General features: G+C 40.1%; 1 protein-coding gene across 1 annotated transcript; it reads right to left on the minus strand.

Moving 5' to 3' along the window:
- LOC104472195 (putative methyltransferase KIAA1456) lies at positions 1 to 14,930 on the minus strand (the record flags this gene model as incomplete). The annotated part of the gene is given in 4 exon segments (XM_010087771.1): positions 1 to 365; positions 861 to 1,055; positions 14,753 to 14,789; positions 14,791 to 14,930. Coding segments are annotated over 4 exon segments (737 nt in total), but the record flags the coding sequence as incomplete, so codon positions are not given.
- Between the last annotated feature and the right edge of the window lie 222 nt (positions 14,931 to 15,152).

Here is a 15,152-nt window from a genome sequence, read left to right on the forward strand (position 1 = left end):
CTAGATCTTCCACACTTTAGTCTTTTCTGCAATCATGCACCAATTGGCATGGTCAAAGTATGAATGAATAACATGTAGCTCAGGAATAAGACACTTTATCAGCTCAGCCAATTCCCCTTCTTTAAAAATGTGGTAGTACCTCATCCATGCCCCACGAGGACCTGTCTGCTGCGGGCTCTGCGCAGTCAGGGCGCGCTCATCGACTGCTTTCTGCAGGGAAGAGCCCGTTCTCCTTTTGTTCTGAGGTTGGCTGAAAGCTCCTTGTTGTGGTTGGTGGTCTATTTTAAGTTGTTGTCTGCCAGCTAATTCTTTCTGATGTGAAATCAGGTCAGGTAAACACACTTCGCTGCTGTCGTGAAGAGCATCTGCAGCCACAGGGAGCTGTATAGTTGCTTGCCCTAATTCTGAATAGCAACTTCTGAAAGCCTTCGAGCAGTGTGACATGGGCAGCACAGGTTTAACAGCCACTTCAAAGGCTGTTGTATTTTCAAAACTCGGTTTGCAATGTGGAAAAAAGTCAGAAGCACTTTTGAGAAAGCCATGCTCTCTGTTTTTTTCAACTTTTTTTTCTTTGTTTAATTCATTCAGCTGAACACCATAATTGCAGTATCTAATGAGCTCTTCTTGGTGCCACTGATCACCCACATCTAACACTGAGTCAAGTGATCTTGAGAACAGAGAACATCTCAGAGAATTCTCTAACACTGTGCATGGCTCTTTTTTCTCCCCTCCACAGGATGAGCTCCTTGCTGTCCCATGTGCCTCTGAAGTCCCATCCGGCCAATGACAGGGCTGGTTCAAAGCCAGCTCTTTGTCCTTGTGAAGAACTGATTTTTGTACTTCATGTGGGCAAGGCTCACCCGAGGAGCAGGAAGGAGGTGAAGGATTCCAAGGAACAAAGACTTCTTGCTTTTCAAGTCGTCTCCGTTTTTGCTCCATTGCCCACACATATATCATTATCTGGCCTCCTACTCTCAAGATGCAAGCCATCTCTTTTACTGCTCGTATGCACCTCTCTTCTGTTGAAAAATGGTGAATAAGTATCCCTTGAGGCACTAATGAATACAGAGTGTAAGGACAGGGACTGGTTCTGACATACTGGCAGCTGGTGATTTGCATCACAGGAACACAGAATTTATCTTCCATTGTGCTATGTGTTATTGTACTATCTCTAACATCTCTAACATTGTACTATCTCTAGCTCTAAAGAGTTCATAACACAGTGACTTATTTTAAAAACACAGCAGAATTTAGAAGCGTTGAAACAAGTGACATCTTTCAGATCAGCAATAAACAACACAACAGTCTTGTTTTCTCAATGGAATGCTACTACTTGGTCAGTGGCAAAGCAACCTGGCCCTTTTTTACCCACACCCAATCCTCATCTGCAGCCTGAAAGAAGCATCTCTGAAAGACTGAGGCCATTCATGGTCCTTGCAACAGCCGTGCTAGTGATCCTGCTGATGATATACATAAAAAAGGATGAGGTTAAAACCACCCCCCCATTTCTCCTGCCTGCCCTGTCCTCTATTGACAGACATTAGCAGCAGAGCAGAAAAAAATGAACAGTCACTCTCAGCCTGTGATACATTTAGATCATCAACATATGGGTGAAAGACAGTCAACCAGCATTTGTCTACTTCTGCCATTACCAATATAATGAAAACAAATAATTAGATAATCCCACTCTTGCTTGATAACCCTCCATACCACACAAACATACGTGATGTGGAGAATGCCTCATTGTTACAATGGTGAAACTTAAGCAGCACATCTTTGCTTGAGTTGGAACAGAGTTTAAATCTGACTCCCATTTCAACAAAAATTTTTGCCCCGAAAAGGACAACTGGTCTCAGGCAGGAATTTGCCAAACAGCAGCTCTGCAGGTTGGCTCTGGCTCTCAGACTGTGCAGCTCTAGAATAATTCACAACAGACGTTGGGGTCTTGGTGCACAGCAGGGACTTCAGCAAAGTTTCAGCTACATCGAATGAATACTACACGAGAAATAAGAAGACGAAAGAATCCTGGAACAGTGCTGGAAAGGAAAGGGCATGTACTAAACACACTGAAAATGAAAACAAATAGAATTAGTGGTATTTATCCAACCTCAGATTTTCATCAGTGAAAGTGCCTGTGCTGGTTTGGGCAGATATTTCTACACATACAGGTTACAATGACAAACCAGTTTTTGGTTAAACTGTTGAGGCATTGGTTTTCACAGAAAAATAACAGATCTTTCAAGGAAAAAAAAATTATGTAAGCTTTCAATACTTTCTAGAAATGTAAGTATAGAAAATGGTAGCAGAAGATCCATATGTGCAGCCTCTCTGTGTCTGTCAGGGTGGCCATTCACCATCAAATCCATTTTGCCTCAGAAAAAGAGATACTTTACGATTAAAAGAATAACAGCATGCAATACAGCTGAGATAGGAAAACACTCTCCCTGCAATGAATGACGCATTCAGAGCCTCAGTGGCAATGTGAGGATCAAAAGTCAAGCTTTGAAGAAATAGTCTTTTAACATTTAGTTATTCAGCTGCTCTGCCTGTATGTTTCACTTCTTTGAGATGAACAGAAATCAAGTCCAAAAGCTCAGGTCTTGTAGCAGGAGTCGAGATGTTGACACATTATGGCCTTTTTAATTAAAGAGGCATCAAGTAGCATTTAAGAAATTACAGCATATTAATAAAATCTCATACTGAGCAAAACTTCAGTGTTCTCAAGATAAATTAATCAGATAATTTTAAATCTATGGGTAATATATTCCATTTAAAAATGCATAACTCAAGGAAAAAAGAACATCTGCATGGGGCAACACCACCCTATCCTGAAATCACAGATTGTTATGCAAATTATTGCATGTGATTGTTTTTAACCAAAGCTGAACCTGCCAGGCTCCAAGATCACCATGCACCCACATTCAACTAAAGCAGGTGGCTTAAAAAAAAATTTATTTTTTTTCCTTTACGTTAAATTCCTTGTATGTTGAAACTGTGTTTAAGCGGGACAATCTGTACTGTGCAGTAAAGGTGCTGTTCCAGAGATGGAGCAGCTCACGTTAGCTGACAATGAGGCACAGACACTCACCGAGGGCCTGACTGCAGCCCAGCAGCGCCACGAGCCTGTTTCCCTCCCCTCCAGTGGAAATGGTTCAGATCTGCTTCTCCTGCAATTCCTCTCATGCTGATGAGTAGATGGCACTGGGGCTGTATTTCATAGAATCATAGAATGGTTTGGGTTGGAAGGGACCTTAAAGATCATCTAGTCCAACCCCCCTGCCATGGGCCAGGACAGCTTCAACTAGATTGGGTTGTCAAAGCCCCATCCAACTTGGCCTTGAAAAATTCCAGCGATGTGGCATCCAGAGTTCTCTGGGCAACTTGTTCCAGTGTCTCATCATAAAAAATTTCTTCCTAATATCTAATCTAAACCTACCCTCTTTCAGTTTAAAACTGTTGCTCCTTGTCCTGTCACTACAGGCCTGGGTAAAAAGTCTTTATCTTGGGCTCCCTGGAGTTCTTCAGTGCTACACACCTAGAACAATCTTTCACCAGCTGCTCAACATATTTTAAGGTGATTTCCCACCATGCGAACAATAAAAAAAACAAGGGTCTAGATGCTTGAAAGTGCATTTGTCACAATGACTGGTACTTTAAATGAAAATTAGTTTTGTCCCAAATTACAATAAATACAGAGTCTTGCAGGGGGTGAAAACAATATCAGGGCAGAGGAAACTCATCCTGGGTCAGAGCAAACATCCCTCCAGCACAGGGCTGTGTGGTAGTCAGCACCAGATGTTCGGGAAAGAAAGAAGGGAAGAATAGCGATGCTCTCTCCCCTCACCTCCTGCAGTTGGCAGCCCAAGAGTTTCCTCAGCCACAGGCTGGAACTTGTATCTAACAGCCAGTGATAGATCTGTCCTCCATGAATACCTTCTTGGACTCACTTGTATTTCTGATTACACAAATTCACATGTTAAAGGAATCTGCAATTTAACGATATATTTTTTAGAAAAATGGTTCCTTTTGTTCTAAATCTTTCCCTGTGGTTCTCCTGTTCTAAGAAACCACATAAATTTACTCCCTATTCACTAATTTAATAGAATTTGTGGGTTCCAGGATGCTATTTTCCTCTCCCTCAGGAGCAGTATGATGTATGCACTTCTTTTATGCTACTTTTATGACGATATTCTTTCTTCTTAGGTGAAGAGCCCTAGCCCATTAATCTATCCTCATACATAAACAGTTTGCACCTTTGATCATTATAAGGACCTTTACTAGTTCATCTATATCTTTACAGAGATGGAGAGAACCTGAATTTCATGCAGTATTCAAGATCTGGATGCACCAGGTATTTATCTTCTACCATGCCTCTGGATTTTAATTTTTGTTCTTAATATTTGAATACCTTTTTGACCAGGTTTGAACACTCAGCTAATATTTTTCAGAGTGATGAAAATGAGTCTGATAAAGACTTCAATATCTCTTTCCTGAACAAGAACAGAGGGTACCACTGTGCCTGTATACTTAGTTATTTTTTTTCTATGCACATTACCTAGCATTTATCCACAAGTACTTTTCTGCAATTTTGCACCCAGGCTTTAGTTCCACAAGACTTTTTTTTTTGCAACTCTTTGCAGTCAGTAATCCTGAATAACTCTATGTCACCAGCAAACTTTATCACTAGCTTATTAATTTAATTTTAATTTTAAATTACATAGGAATCTGCTGAACATCAGCCTTTTTATAGGTGCCATACACCTACACTAAGCATTCAACATTGAGTCTTTCAGCACTTTCCATGCTTGTCTGCTAGCGTTTTGCCCTTCTGGCTTTCCCTTTCCATTTTCCTTAAGAGTTTCTTCCTTTTTGGTAGTAAACTTTTATGCAGTGGGTTTTTTAAAGCATTTTTGTTCCTAGCAGGAGGTTCAATTGCAGTCACATTAAATTCAGTGAGAGAATGTGGTTCTTGCACAATTACTTATTGATGTGGGCCTGATGCACTGTTTCAGACTAATAAGAGTTGTTTCCCTTTTGTGGCTTCTCAGATTAATCTTTCCAAGAGGCTTTGTGCCCCTGTGTATCGTTTACAAAACCTACATATGAATAATTTCTGTTTCTCAATATTATGTTTTCTGCCCTCACAGCCCTCACAATCTCTCTTAATAATCTGTGGTCTTTTTCTCTGAATTTATCAGAGAGTTAGTGATATATCCTTATTACTACATTGCTCTCCTCTGTAGCTGTCTACCTACTATCATTTCTCCCAGAAGTTTATCCTCCTGCTTTTTTTCGCAGAAGAATATTCAGAGCTTTTTAGCTGTTGTGCAACACTTGTAACAAAAGCTACAAAACCCCCTTAAGTTCACTACAAAAAGGTCTTTAGTGAACATCATATCATTATCATATTAATGAGTATCATGCCATGGTGATAGAAGCAACTCGGACCTCATTCAATTTTTTAAACATCCAAACAAACCGTTGCCAAAAAGAAATCTAAGCACAAAAATATTTGCTTGGAGCGAGCACAGGTGCTTGTCCAAAAATCCTGACAGCTCTTTGAAGCAGCAAGGCCTTGCTTCATAGATTAGCAGTTGTTATAAAGCAAGCATTCCTTTTCATTTTGGCTTTTTTTTTCATTTTGACTTTTCATTCATTTCCCCTAGCGTACCTAAAAGTCAATCCAAATTAATTTTGTGCCATGTACTGCTCACTCTCACCACTTTTGTTTAAATTGAAGACTGAAAGATTTTCCATAAGTGAAAAATACATAATGCAGTTTTAGATTTAATTCGGAGGGGGCGAGGAGGAAGGGAGAACATTTCAAAGATTCTTCTCTTCTTCATTTAAGAATATAATTAATTGTTCCTTCTCTTAATTTAATACTGTGACTAATCCTCCTAAAAGGGATTATTTAAAACAAGCAGACAATGCAAGATACATTTTTGTGTCATTCAGCTGTCTTCAAAGAACAAAACTGAAAGCATCAACAACTTTGGTTTTTTTAGAAGAAATTTTCAAAATGAGTATTTTGGGTCAGTGATTCAATATAAACACTGTTAAATGGCAAAAATAAATCTGTGTACTCTTTTTTCTGTCAAATTTCTTTACTGAATTTAAATCATTTCAGAGACATTTGGAAAGTATTTAAAGATCACAGAATCTTTATCTTGGAGATTCTTTTGTATAGACTGTATGTACACTTAAGATGTGACTTTATCTCTGTCAGCTCTAATAATAGGAACAATTGGAACATATATATAAGGCATGATTCTAAGTTAAAGACTATTTTATTCTCTTCATTATGGTGATATCAAAAATAAAAAGGCGAGGAAAAATGCTAATATACCAAAGAATTATTTAAAAGAATTACTGAGTAAACTTCAAAGAGTGTTTCAATTAAAAACTTTTCTTATTGAAAACACAACTCATTAGTTACCCTAGGTTGCAAAATTTGTTCCTTCTTTAATTTTCCCACATTTATGGTTAGCATTACCAAATGAGGATGTTGCCTTTACAAAAATCGTTATAATTATGAAATTTAATTAATTTATTAAAGCCTTGATTCAGGAATATAATTATGTGCTTAATTTCAACCATCTGAGTAGCTACACTGGTTTCAGTGGGATTACTGCTGCATTTATATTAAGGATAATTCTGAAATGCTTCTCACAGCCACATAGAAGTGGGGACACCTGTAGCTAAAACGAGCAAAAGAGGGTGATAAAATAAGGTCAGGTGGAGGAGCTCTCTTTAAACTGCTCCTCTCCTTTGCTTCACACCATCCTCGAATCACCTGCTCCAAGCCTGCATTACTCCTCCCCTCTTCCCACCCAAAGCAGCAGGGCTTTGCTGGGAGCCGCTGCTACGTTCTCACCAGTACCTCTGGGGTTCACCTGGTGTGCTCTCAGAGATGGCTCAGTCTGCTCTTTAGCACCATTTAATCTTGCTTGTACGCTTTATATGAGTCAGTCACTGCATATAGAGGAAAAAGCGCAGGTATGTGCCTTCTTTCCTTCCCTCCCAGGTGTGCTCCTGTGTGCTGGACTACAGGAGTAGGCTCCTCTTCCACCTCCTTTGGGCTTTTTGGCTGCAGGTTCCAAGGGATGGTGGTGGTTTTCTCCACCCAATGTAGCTGAGTGTTTGAAGACTGGGGCATGTCCCAGAGTATTGGAAATGTGGGTTTGAAACCCCTCCAGCTGAGGAAGGAGGTCAATTGAGCTCTTCTTTCTGCTTGAATGCTCTGAGGACTTGGCTGCACTGGAAAGAGAGGAAAAAAAAGCAAAATCTCTGCAGTGCTCTGTCAGACACCAGTCCCAAAAGGAGCTTTGGCACTACAGATCTTTATTTGGTGAAGAAGGTTTAAATGTGTGCACAGCTCAGGTGCTTGAATGTCATTCTCGATCCATTCTAGATCTCAATGTCTTACTCAGCAGAAGAATAAGTTTTTGGTAGTACAGAGTGAAACTCCATGCTCAGGAGCCTGCTCTCGGGTGAATGCACAAACCTGCCAACCCCATCACGTGGAAGCTGCTCAGCCATCCCTCCTTCCAAAACCACGGCCATGTTGCTCTGCACCCTGAGAGAGCAGAGGACAACAGCTGTACATGAGCAAGTTGTGCAGCCAGTGACAAGCTGTCACCTCTTTCAATGACACCCAACAGCTGGTCAAGACCTTGCAACCAGGTAACATGTTGTTAAGAACATGTAGGTAAGATTTGAAACACATGGTGACAGTAATAAGACCAGGGATAGCTGATTATGGTCTAGAATAAATGATTATGTTTAAAAAAGCTGAGTAGGCTGCTGGCTGCTACTATGAAGATTAAACTAAATAGAAGGGTGTATTAGTAGTTTGTATCAGTTCTGCACTCCAGTAACTTGGAGCAAGAGGAGACTGTAAGGGGCACTGCTTGTTCTGTTGTGATATGCGTTTTTCTAAGAAAAAAAAAAGTCAAGTTTTCTGACCTGACTTCATCCTGAGATAACTACGTATCCTCCACTGGAAATAAACTTAGGATATATTTGATAAATCAATTATAACTTGAATGAAAATATCAATACAAGGAACACAAAGCTCCTGATTTAATTGAGATAGAAATTAGGCTCCTTGCTGTTGGTGAGAATTGCACTGATGGACAATGCTGTCAGCTGATGAGTCCAGTGAGAGCAACCGTGAGAACGACAAATAACGTCTGCAGGTGTCAACCACAGGCTCAGACTGCCCTATGGACCTTCTCCCCATCTGTAAGAATTTGCAATTACTAGCTTAGAAATAACTGTATTATCTGCTTTAAATAAAACATTAACAGTGGCGAGACCAGAGCTGAAATCAGGGCTTGCACATGTCTCGGAAGAAGCAGAGCTACTCCATGGGTCACCTCATCAAAACAAGAAAATCCCACTATAGGTGCCATTTCTCCTCCAAGACCTCCTGCAATATTCAGGCTTTTGCACCTCTGACTTCCATCATGGAGGAGAGTTCGCTGCTTTGAGAGGAGCTGTATTAACATTAGGCAGCAATGGTTATAGTCAAGTCAATGGATTTTTCTGAAAAAGGCCGGGTGTCCTTTACATTAAAATAGATGCAGAAAAATAGAGGTCATTCATTTTCTAGCTCCAAGGCAGAATTAAACACTTGGCCCAAATGTGACCCAAATTGGTCTAACTTGACCTTAAAAGCCTTTCAATATCTCAGGTAAATAACCTTTGCTGCAGGGTAAAATGATTATTTTTTTTTTTATTCCCATGTCAAATAAAGATCAGCTTTCTGCAAAAATTATTTATGTACTTGAAGGCTATTATATTTCCTTCAGTCTTTTATTATTTTTCCTTTTTTGACTAACCAAACTCAATTCCTTCAGCTTCCTCTAATAACTCAGATTTTCTAAACATCAGTTATTTAAAATGCCTCCATATTGACTGCAAACTTTGTAAGGCATGGTCCCCAAAAGCAGATACAATATTTCACCTAGGATCTCAAAAGTAACAAGTGCAGGAGGGTGACTCATTCTTCTGCCTTCTATGAAACAGCTCTGTCATCATACCCAGACAGGTATTTGCCTGGTTTTGTAACAGCATGACATGACTCACACATAACTAGCCTGCTGTCTATCTTGCCTGGCCATTATTTCTCACTTTGTTCCTTGAATGTTTCCTTCCCAAGCATGGTATGTCCCTCTCAGTGGTTTCTGTATCTTCTCTTGTTGATTTCAGACAACTGCCACCTTAGAAAGTACTTCCAGCTCTTCCTACATAGAAGTCATTCACTGGTTGTTCAGTATGCTCTCTAGCCTGCCATCAAAGTTATTAATATTTTTCATAGAAACATATGTAGGATGGGTCCCAAGAGCATCCCATTTGAAATTGGACAGTGATCCACTGATCCATTTTGAGAATATTCCATATTCTTAGCTCTATTTACTCATTTTACTTCAAAAATCGCACAAGAGTTTAGATATATCATGTCTACTCTTGCTATCCTGTCTATTGGGATGATTATCCTGTCAAAGACAGAAAGCAGATTGGCTTGCTTCTGACAAATATATGTCGGCTGTTCCCCACTATGTTAATATTCTGCAGGTTTAAATAATTTATTCTATTTAAATTTGATTATTTAAATTATTTATTCGAGTATCCTTGCATAAATCTAAGGCTGGCTTCCTCTTGATGTCCTTTCTCTTTTGGAAAAAAGTATTACATTTGCTTTTCTTCACTTGCTGGAGATCTTAAAGATAATCTGCTAGTTTGTGGTAGTTTAAGATTAATTTCATGATTTCCTAACAATTTGTGTAATCTAATTTATCTAAATATTCTTTAAGATGTTACTTCCTTTTTATAGTCTAGACTCCTGTCCTCCAGTTAAAACTCTACTAACGTGTTGATGACTACTATTAACTTTCTGTAAAGACCAAATTAAAACACAGCTTCCCCTGTCATCTGTTATTTACTCTTCTCTTCTTTTTGTTTTCCTCGTGCTTTGTATTTATAAAACCTTATGCTAGTTCTAATTCATGTTATGCTGTAGTCATCCTGACTTTGGTTCTTCACACCATCCCTCATCATTATTGTTAGCCATGTATTTTTAGGATTTCTTTTCAGTTCTATGGCATCATACCGGACCTACTTATACTCTGCTTTCCACTGGGACAGATTGCTTGTTGTGCCTTTAATATTGCTTCTTTTAGGAAGTGTAATTTTCTGACCACAGTGCCTTTTTGTTGGAAAAAGTTAAAAAACCCTGTTAGAATGTAATCCCAATTGATCCTTAGGAAAAGCAGAATTTAGGAGAACTGGCAGGTAGTGATGATATACCTATCTGACAAAACTCAGAGCTACGCAGAAATAACCAAAGTTGCACAGAAATATGAGGTTTCTTTATGGGGTAAAGTAACTATGTCATGACAGCATTACAATGTTGTGCCCATGTTAGTTGGCACAACAGTGCCATACAACTACACCGGTACGACCTTATACTAACACTTGGTTTCTTCTTGCTCAGCCTCTCATTGAATTTTACTGTAAAGACAGAACCTTATGTAGTAAGGAATCTCTTCTGGACCTTTTATTTGTACTTCTTTTTTCTCCAAGAGACTCTTCCACCTTGTAAAGTTTAAGAATTATACTATTTGCAATTATGCAGACCATTTTCTCAGACAGTGTAAATTAGACAACTAGACAGGTTTACGTCCCTTGGGTTCCCCTCACTTTCTCTAGTAAATTACCACATGACTAAAAGATCGCAGATTAAAGTGAAGTTAATTTTCACATATTGGTATTAACACCAAAGAAAGCTATTTGATGCTCTTTGCTCCAGGAACCTTTTTTCCCCATTGGGATTAAGAGTCTGATCAGATAGTTCAGTAATAGAAAATAACTTTACTGACTTGAGTACCTGACTCCTAATAGGAGAGGAAAATGTGATGTCTTCACCTTTGCATTTGGAGAAAAGAAATTACTTCTCTAAATTAACAGAAAAAGCTGCTTCTTATCCCTTGCCCATCTCAGAGGCCAAGAGCTCAGCATATACAAGATTTTAGTAACACAGAACATGACCTTTTCATATAAAGAAGAAAGCCACCTTGACAGAGGTAAAGCCATGCCAAAAAAATAAGTCCTGCATTATGATTTGGAACAATTCCTTGTCCAACCTGGAAACATGAGTGCCAGTCCGCTTTCCATTACTGCAAGTGGCAGAAATCCTACTTATTTCAATAATACAGGAATGGCTTCATCATGCTAACAAAAACAAAACCATCAGTATACAGCAAAGGGGATATTTCTGTTTGGTGACATTAAATCTCAAATAAAATTATGCTATGAATACATTGGGAAAGTGAATATGATTTCTTTAAGGCAGTGAAAACATTGTGGAATGAATTGCATACTCACAGGGCAAATTTACCTCCTTGAACAGAAAGTTAAACATTTGAAAGCAGCACATTCTAAACTTTTGCTGGTATATCACGTCTAGTTTTGTTTCTTGACAGTATAGATAATTCAATTCATGGAACTGGCAAAAATACTTCCTTATATATGCATACACAACAGGTATTGAGTACAAGGAAAAATCATCAACTTAGGCTTGATGGTCCTCTCTGCCAATATTTCCTACTACAGACCTGGCTTAGAGAACACCTACAGAAATTTCTTGCTTCCTTTGACAATCTCCTGAAGATTAAGAGAACACATGCTTACCCAAACTGTAGTATATATGTACTATACTAGTATTATACTATATACTAGAATGTATAATAGTTCAATATACTTTTTGAATCTTTATAATGCATCTGAACCATATTTTTCAGCAATAGTAAGGAAACATGATAATTGCTATGGTTCATGCATGATCTGTGATGGTAAAGGCTGTAACAGAAATAACTTTGTAATTTGCAGCCATACAATAGCGCTGAAAGGGCCACACAGTTCTACCTGATACCCAAGTGTCCTTCTGGATTCCTCACCAATTCTAGCTTCTCACACAGCAGCCATGCAAATGGGGCTTTCAGCTTGCTGTGGATGGGAAGGCCTGTAGTTCCACATCTCCAGCAGCAACCTCAGGCCAGCTGTTCAGCTTTTCCCTAGACTGTTCAGAAATACTCCTGAGGTATGGACTCTTTTGAGTCAGACAACTTCTGAATATTTCTACATACCCTTTTCAACAAATTTGTCTTGTCATAGAATCATAGAATATCTAGGATTGGAAGGGACCTTAAAGACCATCAAGTTCCACCCCCCCTGCCATGAGCAGGGACACCCTCCACTAGACCAGGTTGCTCAAAGCCTCATCCAGCCTGGCCTTGAACACTTCACTTCCTCACTCTGGATTTCCAGATAATACCTTTGGGTACAAGATGGTTGCTACTCCATCTGGGCAAAATATGTGAAAACACAGTAATAAGGACTGTTAGCTATGTTTCTTAAATAATGACTGGAAGATTTTCAGCCAGTGTAGCTGAGCATGGTTGACAGCTCCATACAACAATGTACCAGTGACAATAATGCAATCGCAAATTTCCATCAAACGTCAAAGTATATGACATAGACCTGGACTTGTGTTGTGGTTTAAGCGCATCTGGCAACCAGCACCATACAGCTGCTCGCTCAGTCCTCCCTGCACCTTCTGGAACAGGGAGGAGAATCAGAAGAACAAAAGGTAAAGACTTGTGGGTTGAGACAAGGACAGGGAGGGATCACTCACCAATTATGATCATGGGCAAAAAACAGACTTGGGGAAAAAAAAGTCAACTTAATTTGTTACCAATCAAAACAGAGCAGGATAATGAGAAATAAATCCAAATCTTAAAAATACCTTCCCCCCCACCCCTCACTTCTTCCGGGGCTCAACTTTAGCTCCTGATTTGTCTACTTCCTCCCCACAGCAGTGCAGGGGGATGGAGAATGGGGGTTGCGGTCAGTTCATCACACCTTGTTTCTGCCTCTCCTTCCTCCTCCGAGGGAGGACTCCTCAAAAGTGGGGTCCCTCCCATGTGCCACAGTCCTCCATGAACTTCTCCAACACCAGTCCTTCCCATGGGCTGCAGTTCTCCACTAATTGCTACAGTGTGGGTCCCTCCCACAAAGTCAGGTCCTCCTTTGGGCACAGCCACCTCCTCTGGTGTGGGGTCCTCCAGGGGCTGCAGGGGAGTCTGTCCTCCACTGTTACCCTCCATGGCTGCAGAGGCACAGATGTCATCTCACCATGGGCTGCAGGGGAATCTCTGCTCTGGCATCTCCTCCCCCTCCTTTCTCTTCACTGACCTTGATGTCTGTGTAGTTGTCTCCCTCACATCCCACTCCTCTCTTTGCTGTAGGTTTTTTCACTGGCTCCTGAAGAGCTCCTGGCTCTTGGGCTGGGGCTGCGCCTGGGCCCTGCCAGGGCCACACTGCCCGCTCCATGCACTGTGTCCCTCTTGAATGTGTTATTCACAGATGGCAGGGCCTGGGACTGCACCACCCTGCCAACCCTTCTTCCATGCGCTGTGCCCCTCTTAAATATGTTGCGACAGAGGCGGATCCACCATCACTGACTGGCTCAGCCTTGGCCAGCAGCATGTCCAGCTCGGAGCTGGGGAAGCTTCTAGCAGCTTCACAAAGGAGCCACCCTTGCAGCACCCCCTCAGCTACCAGAACCCCACCACACAGACCCGATACAATGTGAAAAGTCAAGTCCTTCAGGGCTTAAAGAAAGGTCATTCGAGACATGGAGAAGAGGCCATGTAAGGTTACTCACTAACTTCAAGAGTTGCGAGGTATTAAGTTTTCACTTTGATTTAACAAGGCTTAGAGACCTTCACACTCCTTTGGTTGAGGAAAGGAAAATTAAGTTTGTTGAGCACTGTAATTTATTTTATTTACAGTATTGTCCAACTTTTAGTTAGTATAAGCTTAATAGCTAATTTTTAAAAGGTTGTTGAGTAATTTGAAGACGCCCAAAACAAAAGAATCCTCAAAATTTAAAAGTCGAAAAAGTAAGGGCTGAAGCTACCAAGTCTGCTTTAAAAATGGCAGACAGGTAGTTCCTCCATCATTAAGTTACACTGAAAAAGACAACAAAACAAAAAGGAAAAATCTTACAAGAAATTAAATCTGAGGTTATTTCATGAACATTTTGAGGCAGCAGTGCCACTAAAACAAGCACTTCTTGCTTTGTCATTGTCTCCTTGTTCTTTCTCTGCCTTATCCTCTGTTTTTGCCAAATCAGGTCTCTCTGCAGTGAAGTAGTGGATAACCGATTCAGCTAAAAGCAACCTTGCTTTTTGCTAGTTACTTTCCAGCCAGATGAGTGTCATGGTCATCCTCATCAGGAAAAAATGATTGCGCTGGCCGACAAACCATGGAGCATGGGCATAAAAAATGATGTTTGGAAATGTGCAGAAGGATTTAATACTGAGCTTTGAATACACTCAGTGTTCCTATGCAAGTTTTGTTGTATTTTCCTCCTGAAAGAGCAAACATTTCAAATTTCTGTCATGTAATAAGGCAAAAATAAGACTCTCCTGTTTTGCACATTGTACTTTAGTTGTGCTTGGACTAGGATAAAACAGGTCGTATCCGTGTGACTTACCCATTTTTCAGTTTTTCACTGAGTTTGCAATAATATAAATTTCTTGTGTTAATATAGATTTACCTGGTCTAAAAACCCCAAAATATTCTGCTGGTCACTGAAAAAAAAACCCAAACCTAGAAGAGACTAAATGCTTTAGTGTTTTAAAGGTCTGACCTATAAACACTGGTAATATGCAGAACTTACCAGCAATGGACAGGACAGTGTCGAAGCACTCACTTCATTCAATAAGGCAGACATAAGCTATGGCATACCATTACTTCATGGTCTTCATTTTGTGCTGATTCCACCAACAGGAAACAGTAGTCACAACCCAATTTATAGACTTGAGAATTGATGTGAAGGTATTTGCCATTTCTGCAACCTGAAGAAATAATGGGGAGGAGAAAGAAAGGCAGACATTAGGTCTCTGCACAAAAGAAAATGCATTCCTGACATAAACCATGATGTACACACTTGAGTGACCAAATTGAAATTCTCCACCCATTTTAAAGGAGATAAAGTTGCAGTGGAATACAGGTTATTTTTTGCCATCACAGAACAATGAGCACAGACTGCTTCTTTCTGTCTAGCAGGCTCTCTGCTG

This window comes from Pterocles gutturalis, unplaced genomic scaffold (assembly GCF_000699245.1).
Source record: "Pterocles gutturalis isolate BGI_N339 unplaced genomic scaffold, ASM69924v1 scaffold25146, whole genome shotgun sequence".
Classification (NCBI taxonomy): domain Eukaryota; kingdom Metazoa; phylum Chordata; class Aves; order Pterocliformes; family Pteroclidae; genus Pterocles; species Pterocles gutturalis.